The sequence below is a fragment of the Sitophilus oryzae genome, unplaced genomic scaffold (assembly GCF_002938485.1).
Source record: "Sitophilus oryzae breed Bouriz unplaced genomic scaffold, Soryzae_2.0 scaffold_1350_pilon_pilon, whole genome shotgun sequence".
Lineage (NCBI taxonomy): Eukaryota > Metazoa > Arthropoda > Insecta > Coleoptera > Curculionidae > Sitophilus > Sitophilus oryzae.
Window position 1 is genome coordinate 1,095,428 of NW_022146005.1, and position 18,726 is coordinate 1,114,153.

The 18,726-nt window shown below is 30.2% G+C and overlaps 3 protein-coding genes across 4 annotated transcripts in view; 2 read left to right on the forward strand and 1 right to left on the reverse strand.

Moving 5' to 3' along the window:
• The first annotated feature begins 1,172 nt into the window (after positions 1-1,172).
• On the forward strand, positions 1,173-13,422 carry LOC115875160 (anoctamin-1-like). Of its 2 annotated transcripts, XM_030890551.1 has the most exons (19): positions 1,173-1,268; positions 1,409-1,552; positions 1,623-1,859; positions 2,112-2,297; positions 2,456-2,612; positions 2,667-2,735; positions 2,857-2,928; positions 4,524-4,687; positions 4,743-4,911; positions 4,969-5,201; positions 5,374-5,534; positions 7,245-7,477; positions 8,994-9,158; positions 9,221-9,424; positions 9,483-9,611; positions 9,670-9,790; positions 9,847-10,052; positions 10,617-11,043; positions 13,049-13,422. In XM_030890551.1, exons 2-19 carry the CDS (start codon positions 1,431-1,433, stop codon positions 13,219-13,221), a joined length of 3,228 nt encoding a protein of 1,075 aa, XP_030746411.1. In that variant the 5' UTR covers positions 1,173-1,268; positions 1,409-1,430; the 3' UTR covers positions 13,222-13,422. The 2 variants fall into 2 exon arrangements, with proteins under 2 accessions (XP_030746411.1, XP_030746412.1); XM_030890552.1 differs by lacking the exon at positions 2,857-2,928.
• Positions 13,423-15,774: 2,352 nt separating this feature from the next.
• On the reverse strand, positions 15,775-17,266 carry LOC115875161 (protein lifeguard 4-like). Its single transcript, XM_030890553.1, has 5 exons — positions 17,137-17,266; positions 16,755-17,002; positions 16,588-16,693; positions 16,363-16,514; positions 15,775-16,306 (listed from the first exon to the last, which is right to left on the reverse strand). The coding sequence occupies exons 2-5, from the start codon at positions 16,988-16,990 to the stop codon at positions 16,054-16,056; spliced, it is 747 nt and encodes a 248-aa protein (XP_030746413.1). The 5' UTR covers positions 16,991-17,002; positions 17,137-17,266; the 3' UTR covers positions 15,775-16,053.
• Positions 17,267-18,176: 910 nt separating this feature from the next.
• LOC115875163 (S phase cyclin A-associated protein in the endoplasmic reticulum) overlaps positions 18,177-18,726 on the forward strand; it is a 65,428-nt gene continuing 64,878 nt past the window's right edge. Inside the window, exons 1-2 of the mRNA XM_030890556.1 lie at positions 18,177-18,328; positions 18,608-18,650. Of these exons, the coding sequence (XP_030746416.1) occupies positions 18,611-18,650 (40 nt within the window). The 5' untranslated portion in view covers positions 18,177-18,328; positions 18,608-18,610. The remainder of the gene's footprint in view (positions 18,329-18,607; positions 18,651-18,726) is intronic.

Here is an 18,726-nt window from a genome sequence, read left to right on the forward strand (position 1 = left end):
TGTATGTGATTTGATTTATTGGTTATGTTGATTTTTGGTAAACTGTTCTCGATAAGGCTTGACTGATAAAACTTATCATTTTGTTCACTACTGTGTTGTTGAAAATGACACTTATTGTTGAATGGAGTATAATCATACACAGGAGGTACTTCGAAAGCTGTCTCCGAAGATGGACAATGCTGGGTTGGACGACTTGTAAACTTGTAACATTCTTGAAATGTATAATTTGGATATACGTAATTTTCTGGTACATCTTGGTATATATATTGTTTTGGATGATATAATGGAGAGAAATCTTCGACTTCTGTTTCATCTAAGGTCTCAAACGAGTCAAAAAACTCGTCACCGTCACTATCAACGTAGGCCATCGTCAAACCGATTCTCAAAACTCTAAATATCTTTACGGGAATGTTTTTAATGATAAGGATACTCGATTATAAGAATATTTTAACTAAAACTTGATGAAACCAACTCCAATTGCAAGAAAATTAAAAGTTATTGTGAAATATCCAATATTTCAAAATTTTTTCAAGGTCAAATTGTCTAATTTAGGTACTAGGAAACATTGAAAGAATCAGTCGTAAACCAAAAGATATATATACTTAAAACTAAATAAAACACAATATTTTCTTTATTTACAATCAAAATCACATCATATAAGTATATATTACAATTACAGTCGTAGATCCGAACAGAATCGTTCTATTCAGGCCACACGTATTGGGCGCCATGTTATCGTTCTCGATTTTTTATTAATATTATTGATTAATACCTATTACCGGCTAGCTCTACCGATCGAGATCGATAATCTACTTGTTTGAATTTTATAGGGAATAAAAAGGATCTTACCTAGAAAGAAAACCATTACGCTTGTATTGGACACCTGCTCGCCTCGAAAATTCCACCTTATTCTTTTTGTGACCGTGACCATCCCGTGACGACGTCTTTCGAAGCCGGTGAGCGACTAGCGACTCTCTTCTTAATCATCTTTTCTTTTACAGTGTTGCCACTTCCGGGGTTGCCAATTTTTGTATTTTAATTAGGGAGGTATCGATAACAATAAATATGAAAACTTTAAAATTTAAATATCTTTCTTTGTCTGTAATTGCTGTAATCTTTTGTCCATCTTTTGTCTATGGTCAGTGATATTGACCTATAAAATTTTTAGGTTATCTTTAAAAAAATAAGAATGTACTTATTTTGAAATTTTGTTCTTATTTTTAGGAAAATAATTTATAACTGATCGCTTTTACGGCTTTTATATTTATGTAAGTAATCGTTCTTCCATACTGACAATCATAACAATCAAGAATATAATTTATTGAATTTTCTATTTTTAAATATTTTAAAATAGATTTCCCTACAATAGCTACAGTTGTCAAATGGATATTATTTCAACTTTTTTTAGATTAGTATAATTTATGAAATAAATGTCGAATATAGAAAAGAGTGAAAACAATGCACAGAATAATAAAATTATTGATAGAATTCCATTGCTTCGAACGCAATCATCACCAGAAGTTGAAGCATCAAAGAGAAATTTGCACAATAGGTATTAGAAGACTTGTCCTTTTGAGTAGTTATATGTTGTATTTTTTCATAGTATAAATGTGTATTTGTAGGGGCAAGAATAGGTATATTTCTTCAATTCCTCACTGGAATTCAATAGCAAATCCATTGGATCTGCCTGATAGCCATGCCAATGATTTTGCAAACAGCAAGTCTTCTACTGAGTATATAACTAAAAGTTTCCAATCTGGATATGATAGCAGTAATCCTCATAATGATATTTCCGCAATGTCAGTAGTGAGTTTCTACAAGAGTGCAGATAATTTAGAGGACCAAATGAATACCAGCAGGTATAGAAGAATTTTAATTAGTATAGTAATTAACTTAACACTCTATAATACATTAGAGCTAATTAGCTAATAGAGTTGACCCTACATTTCAATACATAACTGTGTGTTGATGTTATTGATTTTTTCTTTGTGGTCTATAGTCTATATACCAAATTTTAACATGAGTGTTTATCCCAATAATATTCATTTTCAAGGCTGGAGGTGTTACTTTTTATTATATTTTTACTGTTACTAATAATAAATATTTTTTAGAGATTTTTTGGAGACTGACAGTAATAAAGTAGTTGACAACGAACTCAAGCAATTTGAAGAAAATGCACTTGCACCAAATATGAAAGCACCAAATCACACTCATTTAGCTAATATTAAGGAATCAGTTTGTAAATGTGAGAAAATGACTTGTCCCCATCCTACAATATTCTTTAGAGATGGTTTAAGGTATTTTTATTTAAAATATATATTTTAACAAATTTTGATATTTTTTATTTTCAATACAATTGAAATATATTTCAGATAATAATTTAATAGTTACCTATATAATTACATAGTTAAAAGTAGTTAATAAATAAATATTGTGCATTTCTTTTATTTTAAAGATCTGTAGATTATGTCCTAGTTTGGGATGCTTTAGAAGAGGATGCTGTTAATCCCGTTGCATATTCAAAGAGGCAAATTTTTGAATCAAATTTGGTCAAAGAAGGTCTGGAAATAGAATACGAACCACAAGAAACAAGTGGACTTAATTTTATTAAAGTTAATATTGTAATACTGATAAAATACAAAGAGTTCACTGATATCTTTTTATAGATTCATGCTCCAAGAGAAGTACTGAGAAGATATAGTGAGATATTAAAGTTAAGAATGCCTATGAAAGAGGTAAAAGAAAGTTAAAGAGTTTTGTAATTTTTTTCTGTTGCTGATTTAATTTGTTCACTCTACATATATCTATCTACACCATCATTAATTTTTTTTAAAGCATGTTTTTATTTGCCCATAGGAATTATGTAAACAGCCCAGAGAGTATCAGTTAAATTTTTTTGGTAATCCCAGTTCTTTTTTTACTTGCAAGGTACATCAGTTTGATTTTGGAATTTTTGATCATTATTTATGCGCTTATTTCTCACCTACTAACAATTAACAATCTTATGATCTGTCTTTTTTCGCTTTTTTATACTAATTTTCATTTTTTTACATATAAAAAGTTATTTATTGTGCAGAATGGATTGATATACCTGTATAAGAATATATAAACAAAGCTAATATTTAGTGTACGCAAAAACAAGTTTACAAATTATTTTTTTATTATTATTATGATATAAGTCTGTTCAACGGGAGGATCTCTGACAGCAGTGACAGTTATGTCTATCAGTTTAACTGAAGGTGCATCCAAACTTTCCTAGAAACGGCGTATCGGCATAACGACCTTTGCTGGAAATCGATTCAAGGTCGTTTCTAGGATAGTGCGGATGCACCCTCACTGGAAAATTGTCATTTCTGTCATTTTTTTTTGGATGTCGTCTGTCAAAATTTTCCCTGAGTTGTTGGGCAGACTATGGATATAGAGTAAATTAAATCAATCTATTCTATTGTTGGTGCAAGTCTTGGTGAAGGTCAAAGCTACAGCGTCATAATATCTGAATATAGCTTTTCTCACTAAATTTTTTCTTATTTCAACATTTGATATTTTTTTAAAAAAACATGACATGAACATTGGAATAAATAGTGAAAATAAATATAGATTGTTATATATTTTTGAGAAGCTCATAGCAAACCAGATCTTTGACCAGATCATACAATTTATAAATATACAGGGTGTCCCATTTAAGAAAACATTACTATAGTTCATATCATCGAAAATTTTATTTTCGTAGAATAACAGATCACGCCACTGTATTCTCCGTAAAAAGTTCTGCAATAAACATTTTTCACCTTCTTGATACCTTTCACAATATAAGGGGAGTGTCCCAAATTCCAAAATTTTCAAAAAGACCCTGTAGCTTAGAAACGAAGAGGGCTATGAAAATTTTGTTTGCAGCATCTTTCGTTTGACAAAAAAGTGGGACAGGTTTGTGCAAACCGCATCCTTCAGTCCTCACTAATAACAGATATACCGTATGATTTCAACTAAAATGGGACACTCTGTACAGAGAATTTAATCGTGTGTATCGTGTGGTATGGTTATTACCAGGGTTGAAAAAAATCATGATTTTTTTTTAAAAAATCAAAAAAATGAGATTTTTTTTATTTAAATCAGATTCTTTGATTTTAATTCAAAACAATATTTAACTCGGATTTCCAAATGACTAGGACTTATTTCCAATTAAAGTCCTATCATAAATGGCTAAATCTATACCCCGATACTGATAACATTAACAGTTCTACTGGGCTATCACTAATAACAGGCTATCACTAATAATGGATATACCGTATGATTTCAACTAAAATGGGACCCTCTGTACCGAAAATTTAATCGTGTGGTATGGTTATTACCAGGGTTGAAAAAAATCATGATTTTTTTTTAAAAAATCAAAAAAATTGTATTTTCTGTCATTTTTTGGATGTCGTCTGTGGAAATCTTCTGTAATTCGTTGGCCAGACTTTACTATACTTTTATATTAACCATAAACCATATTATTACTTAGTGCTTATCGAAAATGTATTTAGATTCCAGCTCTAAGACAAGTGTCTCAACAAACAAACTCCATTTTGGAAGGCATCAATGACCAGTGGGAAAAAATTAAAGCCTGGGTTTTAGTAGACAAGGAAAAATTTCCCGAAAAAGGTCAACAAAGATTTACTGCTGTTTACAGTAGAGATAGAGAATATTTGTAATAAATTAATTTATCAAGATTTTTTATAAGTAACATAATAATATTGTTTTAGATTTGACACTGAGTCTCCTTGTTTCTTTACTCCAGCAATTCATTCTCGAATTGTTCAGTTTATTTTGGACAGGAAAAGGTTTAGTAACAATTTCAATGACGATTTTGCGTTTGGAGTAGAACGCTTGTTAAATGATAAAATTTATACAGCTGCCTATCCCCTGCATGATGTAAGTATTATAAAACTCCCTTAAAATCTGAATTTATTTTGTAAATAAACGTTTTAGGGCGATTTAAAAACGGAAGGTACTTTTCGTAATCTCCTGTATAATGAATGGGCTTCTGTAAGGAAATGGTATAGGTATCAGCCGTTGGATTGCATTAAGGAATACTTTGGTGTAAAGATAGCTTTGTATTTTGCTTGGTTGGGATTTTATACTCATATTTTGATGCTACCTGCTGTAGTTGGGTTAGCATGCTTTATTTATTCGGTTTCAACGATGTATAATCATATACCAAGGTAGGAAATTCATTTGTACATCATTTTAAACAGCAGCTATCCACTGTTACTTAGATTGATGCCTTATTTCAACTTTCACAAGTAACTTCATAATAAATGCATGATAAACAAAATTCTGTTCTTAGTTTGATATTGCGATTCTAGTGTTTGAAATAAATTAGCTTATTTCCAGTAATGATATTTGTAATATGGAACTAAATACCAAAATGTGCCCTCTATGCGACGTGTGGTGTAACTATTGGAACCTAAAGGAAGCTTGTGTTCATTCTAGGATAACTTACTTATTTGATAATCCCACCACTGTATTTTATGCGATTTTCATGTCTTTTTGGGGTAAGAATTGTATCAGTTTATTTGAACTAATCTTGTCGTCACTCGTTTTGGGAGAGAGACAAAAGATCCTAAATTTTAAAAATGTTATTTATTTATCCTAATTATTTTTTATACATTTGAATAATTCTTATAATGCCATGTTTTCCAGTTTTGTACAAAATAAATACACCATGCAGTGAGTTAGAGCATTTTGAAATATCCTGAATCCTGTTAGTTATGAAATGTGGTCAGCTAAAATGCATAACTCCCTAAGCTTGCTGATTAAGTACTTTTTCAACATTTCCTTTACACTATTTTACTTTCTTCATATTATATACAGTATTATTAATATAATTTAATAATTAAAACGTACGAATTTTGTATCAGAATAAAATTATTAACGTATGTAACGTCCTAAGCAAGACGGAAGTCTTAATTTAGATCGTTTTAACGGAGGGACGGGACTCATTGAGAGCTGACAATCATTGGGGATGTCGAAATCTTCCTTGACTCGTTGGAGAGACTATACTTTACTTTAGGAAAACATTTCAGGATCCTCTTCTCTCATTTCAGCTTCAAACGGCAATAACTTGTTTAATTTAAATGGAACACCCTGTATATTTTACGAGAATCAGATGCACAATTTAATTGTCTATCAAATTATATTATACCATTTTTTACCTATCTCTTTAAGTTTCCGTAGAAAATGCATTTTTTTGTAATTTAGAACTTATTTATCAATATACAAACTAATAATTATTTAAAATATATTTTTAGACACTCTGTATAAGGTAGTATTATTTTTATTATTGCAACACAATAACTGATCAATAAATAAACTTCATTAAATATTTAGTATTAAAAACATTGATACCCTTGGAGAAATGAAGCTTTAAAATTTTTACTGCAATTTCACAAAATTGAAAATATTTCAAAAACGGTAAGGTTTAAGTATAATAAACCTTAATCAAATTTACCTTTATTTTAATCGTAGAAACTAAAAATGTAATAATATACAGGGTGTTCCTTTTAAAAAAATACAACTTTGATATTTTTTATTTATTTGGGACACTCTGTATCTTGTAAAAATATTTTTAAATTGTAGCTCTAATAGTCCTTCAACGAACCCCAAACTTACAATTTGTAAAAATCTCATCGTTTAGCTACAATACTCCGTGTCGTATGTGGTGAACAACCCTGTAGATTGAAATTTAAAATTCATTTTGTTTTAAGCAAAAATGTCAAAAGTTGACATATGATATGTCGTTCTATTCAGAATGTCATTTTCTATCGAATGATGTATAAAAATTACCGAAGGTGCCATTTAAAAATCAAAAGTTGTAGTCATTTCCGGTGAAACAGGAAGTGGCCGAAAAGAATTGAATACGTCAATCAATCCTAATTTATGTCATATACTAACGTACCAAATCTCGTTTTTTTAATTGATAAAATAAAAAAGTTACAGGGGTGAGCCACTTTTGAGACGCACCCGGTATATGTCCCTAAATTTTTGAGTTATAGTCTCTCCAATGATATGATCCCTGACAGAGACAGTTGTTGTCAGTAATTTTGTACACAGTGTAATCCCGTCGTCCGTCGTTCCGTTACTCCAATCATATTTAAGTATGAAATGTCATTTTTGAAATAAACCAATAAAATTTCATAAAATCAACGACGCACGACGCGTTATGGATTCATGGTGAACAAATTAAGAATGTAATTATTTTTTAGCTACGACTTTCTTAGAAATGTGGAAGCGTTATTCGGCCGAAATAACGCATCGCTGGGACCTGACTGGTTTTGATGTTCAGGAAGAACATCCTCGACCACAGTACTTAGCGAGATTAGCACACGTCAAGAAAAAATCAGTGAATATAGTAACGAACACTGTGGAACCCCACGTGCCTTTTTGGAAAATCAAAGTCCCAATGACGATATTTAGTTTTTCTATCGTTTTGTTATTGGTAAGTTGGAATCCATAAATTATTATTTAACTATATCTTATTAGATATTAAATTTCGGTATGGAGGCTGCATATTTGCGCCAGCGCTTGCGCTATAATCAATTGTGAAAGTAAGAGTTGTTTCTTAACGCCGCTTTACAGTTCGCTATTTTACTTGCATGCAAGAAAAGTTGCAGCAATTTTACTTGCCGCATATAATGCAGTTCACTTTACAGTCAGCAATTTTTAGAAAATTTTATTTATAGAAATATTTTTGTTGCATACGGAATGATCAACTTCGAGATTTCCGTATGTAAGAAGAGTACAATGCGTTTATAATGTACTGAACAAAGAGAGATTAGTAAAAACGTTGCCAAACGTATGAAATAAACCGAGAAACTGCACATTGCTAAGAGACGTGGAAGGAGATATAGCAGATTCGTCGCGGTCGACCGGTCGACTCAATCAGTACCTCTCAGTACTTAAAATTCTAAGGGAGGGTGTACATCATGCGTTCAGCTTTACGATTTAATTACGTCTCGTGATACTTTATTTGTTTATTTATTGAGTCGCTGTAATTTTCACTATAGCTTGAAAAATTTTAACTGCAAGTTAGAAACACTTGCACTTTTAGTAAAAATAAGTGAAATTGAGTTGGTGTTCGACAGTGGTCGCGCTATTAAAACTCTGAATTCAAAAATCGATATCTCGAAATCCATTAGAATTAATTGATTGTAGCGATTGGGGTTTTTTTCAAAAACTTTCTTAACATTTCTGCAGACAGTATGTCAAAATCTTTAAAAAGTAAATGGACGGCTTTTTTTAAATTTTTGAATGGAAAGAAAACAAGCCTATCGAATTTTTCTCATTTAAACATCTTGTAAAAGATCCGAACTTCAAATTAAAAAAAGTTTCAATATCTAAAGTGGTTCTTGAGTTATCGCGTGTTATGTTTTAAAAAGTTGTTTTTAAATCATCTTGATTACTGACGTTTTCTCGTTATAAAAAAGTGGACACCTTAACGATATCCATATAATTCCATTTCAGATGCTCAGAAACATATCTAATAATTTTATCTAGTTATTTTTTCAAAAAAAGTATTTTAATAATAAGCTGTTTGCTATCGTGATTTTACTTTACTCGATAGGGAAAGGCGTACCGGAGAAATGTGGCAACGCCGCAACAGCACACCGTCGTATTTCTCTCACTCCGACTTATTAAGATCTCTATGCGATTTAGATGGAGTATTACTTTCACACGTACATGTAAATACCGACCCAAAAGTATCAGTTACCAGCACGGTATATAGAAAACAAAAGTTAAAATAATGGGGGGAATATGTAAAAAAGAAGGAAAAATTAATCGGCCTTGCCCTCAACTACGGTTACGAGTTGTTGAGGACATGACGATTAATGATTAATGTTTCCTTCTTTTGTATAGAAAACTATATTTTGAAATAAATTCCGAAATATAGACTATATCGTCAAGTTTTGAAAAATTTCTTCAATAAGGTACATACATATGTTCTTTTTTATTAGGTAAGTTTAGCTATGGCAGCTGTTGTTGCTGTCGTTTTATATCGAATGTCTATGTTGGTAGCTTTAAAGGTCCATTCTGACAAAGTGGATAACAGTTATGCCATATTATTCACCACAGTCACTGCTGCTTGTATCAACTTAATCAGCATTTTTATATTCAATTATGTAAGTCCATAGTAATCTTTAATAGAAAGGTGTGTGAATATTGAACATGTATTTTTTTGTAGATATATACATTTGTGGCACAATATCTCACAGAATTCGAACTTCTGAGAACACAGACTGAATTCGACGATTCTCTCACTTTAAAAATCTACTTGCTGCAGTTTGTGAACTACTACGCTTCTATTTTTTACATCGCTTTCTTTAAAGGTAAATTTATCGGTTCTCCCAAAGGATACAATAGAATTTTCGGATACAGACAAGAAGAGGTAAATTAGAAAAAATATTATTCTGCCTGAAAAAGAATACAGTTAACATATATTTTAGTGTGGACCAGGCGGTTGTCTAATGGAACTTTGTATTCAACTTGCAGTGATTATGGTTGGAAAACAAGCAATGAATACGGTGTTAGAAATGGTGTTTCCTTTATTTTTTAAATGGCTTAATACGTTAAAGGTAAGTACAAGATAAAAATAAAAACGATGACAATGTAGATTAATTTTATTTTCTATAGATCAAAACTGGACTTTCAAAAGATCAAATTTCGTGTAAAGGTTGTAGACCGCAGTGGGTAAAAGACTTCAAGTTAGTCGAGTGGGGCCCGAGAAGTCTCTTTCCCGAATATTTAGAGATGGGTATATAAGAAGAAATTGTTTATATGTTTTAATTACTGATATATTTATTTCTTCAGTTTTACAATATGGATTTGTCACTATTTTCGTGGCAGCATTTCCACTAGCGCCATTTTTTGCATTACTGAATAATGTTTTGGAAATGCGGTTGGATGCAAAGAAATTGCTCACGTACTATAGGCGACCAGTGTCTCAGAGGGTCAGAGATATTGGTGTTTGGTATAGGATTCTGGATTCAATTGGAAAACTATCCGTAATAACAAATGTAAGTACACAGTACAAGTTGATTTGGTTAATCAGTAAATAGTGTATATGTTTTTTCATAATATTGTGTGAATATCGCCAACTGAAAACCTTAAAAATTAAACTATCCATTTTATGCAGAATTGTACTGAGTTTAGAATTTACAGAGAAAAATTCTCAATGTTTCTTTATTTACTATCCAAATTATCATCTAGTCTCAGTGAACTCTGTTCAATGACATCAAAAATATGTCAGAAAATACGGAACGATACGGACTAGTGATGGTACTGATGCAAAAACAAATTATTGATCAAAAAATTTTAGCAAATCATGCAATTCATTTCATGCAAGTCATTTTTTTTGGCTTTTTCCTTCATTTAAATCTACCTGTTTTGTACTTTGTTCTTTTTGAAATCGATATATTTTTCAAGTCTTATGTCAAATTCAACATAAAGTTCAAATGATTTAAGCTTTAAGTCTTTGACTTAAATTATTTTACTGCAAGTCAAGTCGTTTTTGTAAAGACTTAAATCAATACGTTATTTAAGTATAGTGTAATAATATTATATAATTAATTATTTTTTAGGGATTCATTATAGCTTTCACGTCCGAATTTATACCCCAACTAGTATATAGAATGTCAGTGAGCAAAAATGGCAATCTGGAAGGATACGTGAACAACTCCCTATCCTATTTCGACACGTCCGACTTTCACGGCGACTCTAAACCCAGGAATACCGCCGTCGAACAGGTGTGCCGATATCCGGATTACAGGAATCCACCTTGGTCACCGGAGAAATACGAACTCAACGCCCTCTATTGGCACATTCTAGCGGCAAAACTCGTGTTTGTCGTGGTGTTCGAGAATCTGGTCGTGCTGCTTATGATTATCGTAAAATGGTGCATTCCGGATATGTCCAGTGAGTTAAGAGACAGGATAAGGAGAGAGGCCTACATTACCAACGAGATCATCATTAAACAAGAGACGATTAGAGCACAAAATGGATTTTTAAGTAATTATATTAACTATAGCTTTTATATTTTTTCAGATAAAAAACGGAGATTTAGTATATTAGTATGACATAAATCAGGAGTGATTGACGTATTCAGTTAGTTTCGGTCACTTCCTGTTTCACCAGAAATTACTACAATTTTATTCAGCAGTTCACAGCACAGCTTTTTAAGTTTTTAATGCCACTTTTCACCATTATATCACGGGTTTAAGTAAATAAAATTTAAATTAATTTCACAAGATAGCAATAAATTACTACAAAATGACACTTTAAACACTTTTCGATATTTTTTCAGTGAGGGCGGTTTAAATTTTGAAAGATTTTATAATTTTTGAAGATTCTGACTTTTGACATGAGAAAACTATTTCTGTTCTTGTTTGCGGTTGTTCTTAGCAACCGCTATAGCAGCGCCCTACAACGTATGCGCTCCAAAACAATTATGTTTTGGCGGCAAGCCGAGCATTCCAATCTAAACTTGTTTCCGTTATCTATGAATGTCATATTCTTTCCTGTTGTTAAAGTAATAATATTTTCCGGTAACTATTATCACCCTTTCCGGAGCATTAAACTAAAAATAAATTATGTGCTTCTTTAACATTTTAAAACAACAAAAAACATTACGTTAATTAAAATTCTATGAATTACAATCTATTAAATAATAATGAAAACGAAGTTATATTACCATAGAAACGCGTTTTAATTTTTAGGACTTGAGAGTTTCCTCATCACGAATAGGAACGTTCTCTCCAGGGGGGTGACAGTGAAATAGGAAAATTGGAAACAGTCATTAATGTCATTCTTGTCATTCTCCTCACGACAAGTATGGCCGCCTAGACAAGGACAGCATTGTTTTTGTCTAACTATTGTCTAACTTCACAGTTTAGAATTGACAGATTTCAGTTTCAGAGACAACTTCAGATTTGTTCTAGAACAAATTCGAAAATATTCGACGCCATTTTAATTCATTCCGTTTAGTTTCGTTTTGGAAGTTCAATTTAATATTTCGGCTGAAATTTATAAATATAAAGGTAATAAAGTATATAAAATATATATTACATGAAGAATCCTGGAGAAAATGACGTTTCTGCAGTAGTAGGTATGTCCCATGTATATGAAAAATAGGTAGTAAATAAACACTGTTTTTACATTTTTAGATGCAAGAAAATGGTGTTATAATCTCTTTGATCGGCGATTTTTTTGAAAATGGAAACAATTTACAGCAAGGTAAGATCATTTTTAACTATTGCCAACATTAGTTATCTCCAGTATGTGCGATTTATTGTCAATAATGCAATAAATCGGACTGATAATCTGATTATATTATCCGACTAAAAGTCTCTTTTTGCTTCTTTTTGATTTATAAGCCAGGTCTCTTTGGGAATAATGGACGCTTTTTTAAACAGTATATTTATATTTTATACCTATTGATATTTTTACATTGTTAATTTTAGTATAAAAAATTTGTTTTTCTGTTTTCAGGTTTTTGTATAAGGCTCTCGTTTTCATGTTCCTGTGTCCGTTTTCTGTTCTTGAAGTCTGCGAATACGTGTGTTTATTTACAAATTACTGTAAGTCATGCTTATACCTTAACTAATTTACGTTAAAAGTACATATAATTAACTAATTGGTATTGAAACAATACAATCCCCTATATTTTTATATTTATTTAGTCACGTTGTTCCATATTTCAAATAAATATATGTGAATAAATTATTTTTTGGTTTTATTTATGAAAAGAAAAAATACAAAATACATTTGAACTGAAAGAGGGCCCGCCATTGAATAACCGGAAACGGAAATGAAAATTAAGCCATCATGTCCTTATCATGTCAACCTGTCAATTGGAAAATTAGTTCTCCAGACGACAACGAAGGCTTTCGGTGGCGTATCGTGTTTCCACGATTTAACACAGAGTTGACACTTCTTTCTAGTTAATTATTTTATGGTTCTCTCTATTACTAACCTAACCTAACACTATTTGTAATACATGAAAATTATGTTTCAGGGGAACCTAACAAGGTGGAAAAAATAAAAAATATCAACGAGGCTCCGTCGACGCCAGAACAGTGGGATAGATTAATAAGTAAATCTTTATCTGGCAGTGAGTTTGATCTTCTGGTTCACGGGGAAGGTAATAATAGTGCACAGGGAACAGTTCACACACCCAGCTCAATATAACCCTGACGTTCCTATGCGAGTCTAGTCACGAAAGATCTGATTTTTACTAGGTTGATATTATTCTAGTAGATCTGATAAATTAGATTTTATATTTATATATTATATGGAGAATTTATTCTATTGATAATAATGTTTTATTATATATATCTACAATATGCTTTTATTAAATAATGTTGATTTACTCATACTTGTGATAATTCATGCATCCTATTTTATTTTAAATTTAAAAAAACTACGCTGATATTTATAGGTTGTATAATTTTGTTAAATATTAAATAAATATTTGTAAAGCAATTTTTAAAACTAAAAGCGTTGTTAGTTGACTAAAGTCTATCCGACGAATCAGGTAAGATTTCGATTGACGACAGCCAAAAATGATAAAATATATAATGTGGTTGTTGAGTAAAATGACAGACAACTGTCTCTGTTTGGACACTCCGGACTCGTTGGACAGACTGTATTATGTTATACTTTATATTTTTTTTCTGAATCTCTAAACACAAATTATATGTCAAGATTTTATCTGATTATACTCTATTTTGTTATACAGGATATGCCTAAAAGTTCCCAACGAATGGGAAAATTTTATATTATTGAGGGTTTAAAAAAGTTCACGTAGAATTTTTTCAGCAAATTGCATAAATCAAGTCAATTTTTTTTATTATTAGAAATGCTGAAGAAATTTCGTTTAATTTTTTCCCAATAAGTCAGTAATAAAAAAATACCACTTGTTGCGGACTTTGTGGCGCACTTTGTATAATGTTTTATTATATTAATATGCTTTTATTAAATAATGCTCATTTTTTCATAATTATTGTGATAATTTCATGTTTCTTAGGCTACTATTACACTATCAAATTTCTTTGTCAAAGATTTTAGCTTGTCAAAGAATTTGACACAGTAATATGTGTGATTTTATAAAATATTGTATATTAACACTGTCAAATTTTTCATCAAATATATTTTATAAAAGATCTGTGACAAAGAAATTTGATAGTGTAATAGCGGCCTTATATTGTTAAAAATTAAGAAAAAAGCTACACTGATATTTTTAGGTTGTATGAGCTTGTGAAATATTTGTAATTTATACAGGATGGGTCTTAAATATTATTTTTCCTTCTACGCTTAAATATATGCACGTCTACGAGGGTTTACCACAAAAAAATTAGCACAATTATTGTTAAAACTATAATACCGTATGATCAATCAAAACGGTATCAACTTACCTAGAAATAACGCTCGATGACATTTTATGTGTAAAATTATGATCGTTTCCATCGATCGTACTTTGTCTATCCAAATAAAAAATAGGTTATTTTTTATTCTTGTGCTGTATATATAAAACGCTAGCAAATGTTTTTAAACACTTAGTTGAGACTGTGTTATACCAAAAAGAACTTATTTTTTGAATCTCCTTTAAAATATAAATTTATATTTATAAAATAAAAAATTATATCTCGATCATATACTGTATTATCGAAAAAATAAACTGCATCAAAATCACCAAATAAACCTTTGGAATCACAATCTCTGATCGATTTTTCATCAATTTTTAATAGATAATATATAAAAGGAGTTGTCCCAACCGGAATTATCTGCGATTGGTTTTTCTAAGACGACTATGACGCTTTTTTTTATTGTATGGTATTTTACAACGAGGTTGAATAAAAACAATTTGCGTGTTTGAAGGTTATTTTTTGAGACAGTGATTTATTTTTAAATACCGTATGATCGAATAAAAACGGCGTCAGCGATGGCTATGAAATGAAGATCGCTGTCATTTTATATGTAAAATTATATTGGAAATGTCATCGATCGTCATTTCCAAGCCAACTGGACGCCATTTTTTTTCGATCATATGGTATTCTATATATGGAATATTTGCTTTGTTATATTGTTGTATTTATCATAAAATGCTATTTTTAAAAAAAATATATTATTAATGGAATGATTTTTCATATTTGTGATAAATCATGCCTTTTATATTGTTCTAAGTTGTGTGAAAGGCTGTGTTGATATTTTTAGGTTGTACAGGGTGTGCTAAAAAGTTGTTCAAATGAGAATTTTTTTATTAAGCTTTAGAAAAAGTATGTGAAATTTCAATGAACTTAGGTGATAATATCCAAGTCATAGAAAAGTTGTTCAATATTTGATTTTACGTCCATGTGCCAAGTTTCATAAATATACGGGGGCTTTCGAAAAATATCAACCATTTTGGAAGTTTTACAAAAAATCGTTTTTGGTTAAAAAATTTTCTGTAAATAATTGAAAAAATAAAAAAATAAAAACGCTTGTGTCATAATATATGTGGACGATTTTTGTAATTTGCCTTGATGACATTTCTTAGTTTAGTAGATAAATTTTATTAATAAATAAAATTTATATTTTTGGCACACCCTGTGTTTTATAAAAGGATTCTAAATCTTTTATATATTATTTGAGACTATGTTATATGTTTTTTTGAATCTTCTAATAAAAATTAACCGTGTTACCATTCTACCTTTGACAAAAACATTATGAGAGTTTGAACATAAATGAAATAAATTTACTAGCCTGTTTTAAAATTGTTTTTTATTTACCCTAGAGTAACGTAATACTTATGTGTATTTCAAAGATGACATTTAATTTTACCAAATTTACATACTAATACATTTTTTACTCTTATCACTCATATTTTGCATATATTATGAGACATATACAAACACTTATAGATAGACCTATTGCTAGGAAATACTTTTAGTTTTATTAAATTTATCTAAAATATATAAAATACTCAAAATCAACATTAACAAAAATAAAACATATATTTATTTAACCATCATAAATTGCAATCTATTGCCTATTAGCAGCCTGTAAAATTCTTAAAATATATAAAAAGAGATTAATGATATCTAAATATAGATTGATAGTAGCCAGTATATATTCCTCTGCAGATAAGGTTTCCATGATCAATTTGGTATCGCAAATAATAAAGACGCAAAACAGTAAAGCTCCTCCAAGTCCAATGAACAATTCAAAGATAGGTGATTGAATAAATATCTGCATAAACCCTCCAACAATTAAAATTAGGAGACCAGCAAATAAGCTATAAAACAAAGGTCAATTTTTTTATTGTAAATTAATAAAATATATAATATTTACCCTGAATACCAAGAAGAAAAATCACGTTTACTCTGGAATGTATAAACAGTGAGACCACCCAAAACCAAAAAGGTCAGAAGTAATGCTTCCAAAACTATAGTTTTAGAATAAAATGTCACTATTACTCCAATTGTATAAGCCTGAATTGCAGTCTGAAATTGATATTAAAACTATGTATGTTTATAGAAAACACTAAAGTATAAAATTTATTTGAATTATACTCACAAATGCTGTCAGAAGAATAAAATTGGTAGGCGATTCCTTTCTCTTTATGTGAAGTGGTATTAGCACCGCAATACTTCCAATGAAACTAAAGAGCATAGGCCAGTCACTACAAACAAAAGGAACAAGTATATTAAACGTTAATGTATCCTTTCAAAAACAAAACTTACTTTTTCTGGACAAACTCCTTAATAGGCGGTGTAAACATAAACAGAGCAGCAATAATTACAGTCAAAAATATTTGCATGGTAAGTAAACCATACACTTTTCGAAGAAAGGCCAAACGAATAGCTTTACCAGCTTGAGCTACATTATTTCTGTATGCAAAATCGTTTTCAATATTCTCGTCGTATTCCTTACCGCCCTGTTCTACATCTTCAAGGATCAAAGGGACTGTTTGTGACATTTTTGTGTTTAACTAAAAAAAAACATGTATGCCCATTGTTTAATGTTGAGAAATAAATACAGTTAATATAGTGACAATTATATATTATATTAGGTATAACATGTTAAATAAATAAGATCGTCTACATTTATTATTAATTTTCTTACCTTATGATTAAATTGCCGTAGCTGAAAACGACTTTCACTAATCAGAAAAATTTTTCCTTGGAAAATATTTGTCAAATCAAAACGTCAAACGTTAAGTCAATAACAACACTTTTATAATCAGCTGATTACTGTCAATTGTCAATCGTAAATATGATATATCTGTATCATAGATGTAGAGGTTTGTTAGCCAATTATATATGATCAATCTTTAAACAATATATATGATCAAGCATTATTACATATCTCGTGTTGATATTATTGTGGATATTATGTTATTATATTCTCTGGTTATTATGTTCATTCAAGAAATGAACAGGATTCGGGGGATATGGGAGATGCAGGGAATTATGGACAGGAAATATAAATATTTATTTTATTATTCTTTTTACCTGTCTATTATTTTTATTGCTGTTTTAAGTTTTTATGAAGTTGAAAGGAGCTAGTTCTCTTGCAAGGTCTTGATATCCGGGCTTTTTCCGACATTTATTTTTGTTACTCAATAGGATTGTTACAAAAATATTAGATTATATCATGCTGAGGTAAGAAATAATCCAATCACTTTCACTTTATATATCAAAAATAAAAAGTGCATGTTTACGATTTGGATTCTTTCAGAAAATGTAAAATAAAAAACTATAGGTACCCGTACCTTTTGGAGCTCGTTTTCATTCTTATTAGTTTATTTTATCGTTTAGGAAATTCTTTATTACTCCTAGCACACAGGGCACACAGTTATATTTAGTCATCTAAAAAAATAAAACATAAAAGCCATATTCTTTGTTTCAAACAGTTTCAAAAATTTAAATTTAGAGATCATTCTTTGTGCCGGGCGACCAATGAAAATAACGGACATACACCAAATAAACCAATCACAAATGAACGTTCCTTCTTGACGGTTAACAATTCCTTTTATTTTAATAGGTGGTCCACATATGCACCGAAATCACTTTTCAAGTGACAATTCTTTGAGACAGAAAAAGAGAGGAATGTTCTTACAACTTAATCCGCACAGGTTAAAATTTAAAACGAACACATCATTTTCACGATTATAAAAGTTGATTCTGACAAGTTTTCGTTGATTTTGCGATTTTGTGTTTGAGTAGGTGCTGTGAAAAGGATATTCGCGTACTTTGAATTTGCAGAACTATCCAAATAATCTTTCCACGATTTAATTAGAAGTGCTTTTTTAAAGGTGAGATATTTTGAGACTCTTTTTTTTATTATAATATTGACAGAATTTGTTTGACAATTTTTTTAGAAGTTTTAAAAATTGTAGATGATTTAGGCGTTTTTATTAATATTTTTTAGCTTAATAAACTTTTGTAGTTATAAAATATGCTTGAAAGAGTTCATTTAATGAACTTAAACGCATATCAAAGTTACAGGTGTTAATGTGATTTAGATATAAATCTATTAGTATAGTGTCTTCTGTATGGATTGGTTATAATAAAAAATTGTATGTTTTTTACAGATTATGGCGGAAACTATTAGTCAAATTCCTTTGGCTCAAGAATGTAAGTAAATTTTAATTATTTATATGTATCTACTTTTATATGAACTGACAGTATCACATATGAAGGATGGTAATTA

Excerpts from the sequence above, each read along its gene's own strand:
- LOC115875160 (XM_030890551.1), top strand. The coding sequence starts at position 1,431 with ATGTCGAATATAGAAAAGAGTGAAAACAATGCACAGAATAATAAAATT. Across the intron at positions 9,159-9,220 it reads GCATTTTTATATTCAATTAT|ATATATACATTTGTGGCACA; the intron begins GTAAGTCCATAG and ends ATTTTTTTGTAG. Across the intron at positions 9,425-9,482 it reads TCGGATACAGACAAGAAGAG|TGTGGACCAGGCGGTTGTCT; the intron begins GTAAATTAGAAA and ends CATATATTTTAG.
- LOC115875161 (XM_030890553.1), bottom strand. The coding sequence starts at position 16,990 with ATGTCACAAACAGTCCCTTTGATCCTTGAAGATGTAGAACAGGGCGGT. Across the intron at positions 16,694-16,754 it reads AAGGAGTTTGTCCAGAAAAA|TGACTGGCCTATGCTCTTTA; the intron begins GTAAGTTTTGTT and ends TTTTGTTTGTAG. Across the intron at positions 16,515-16,587 it reads TTATTCTTCTGACAGCATTT|ACTGCAATTCAGGCTTATAC; the intron begins GTGAGTATAATT and ends TATCAATTTCAG.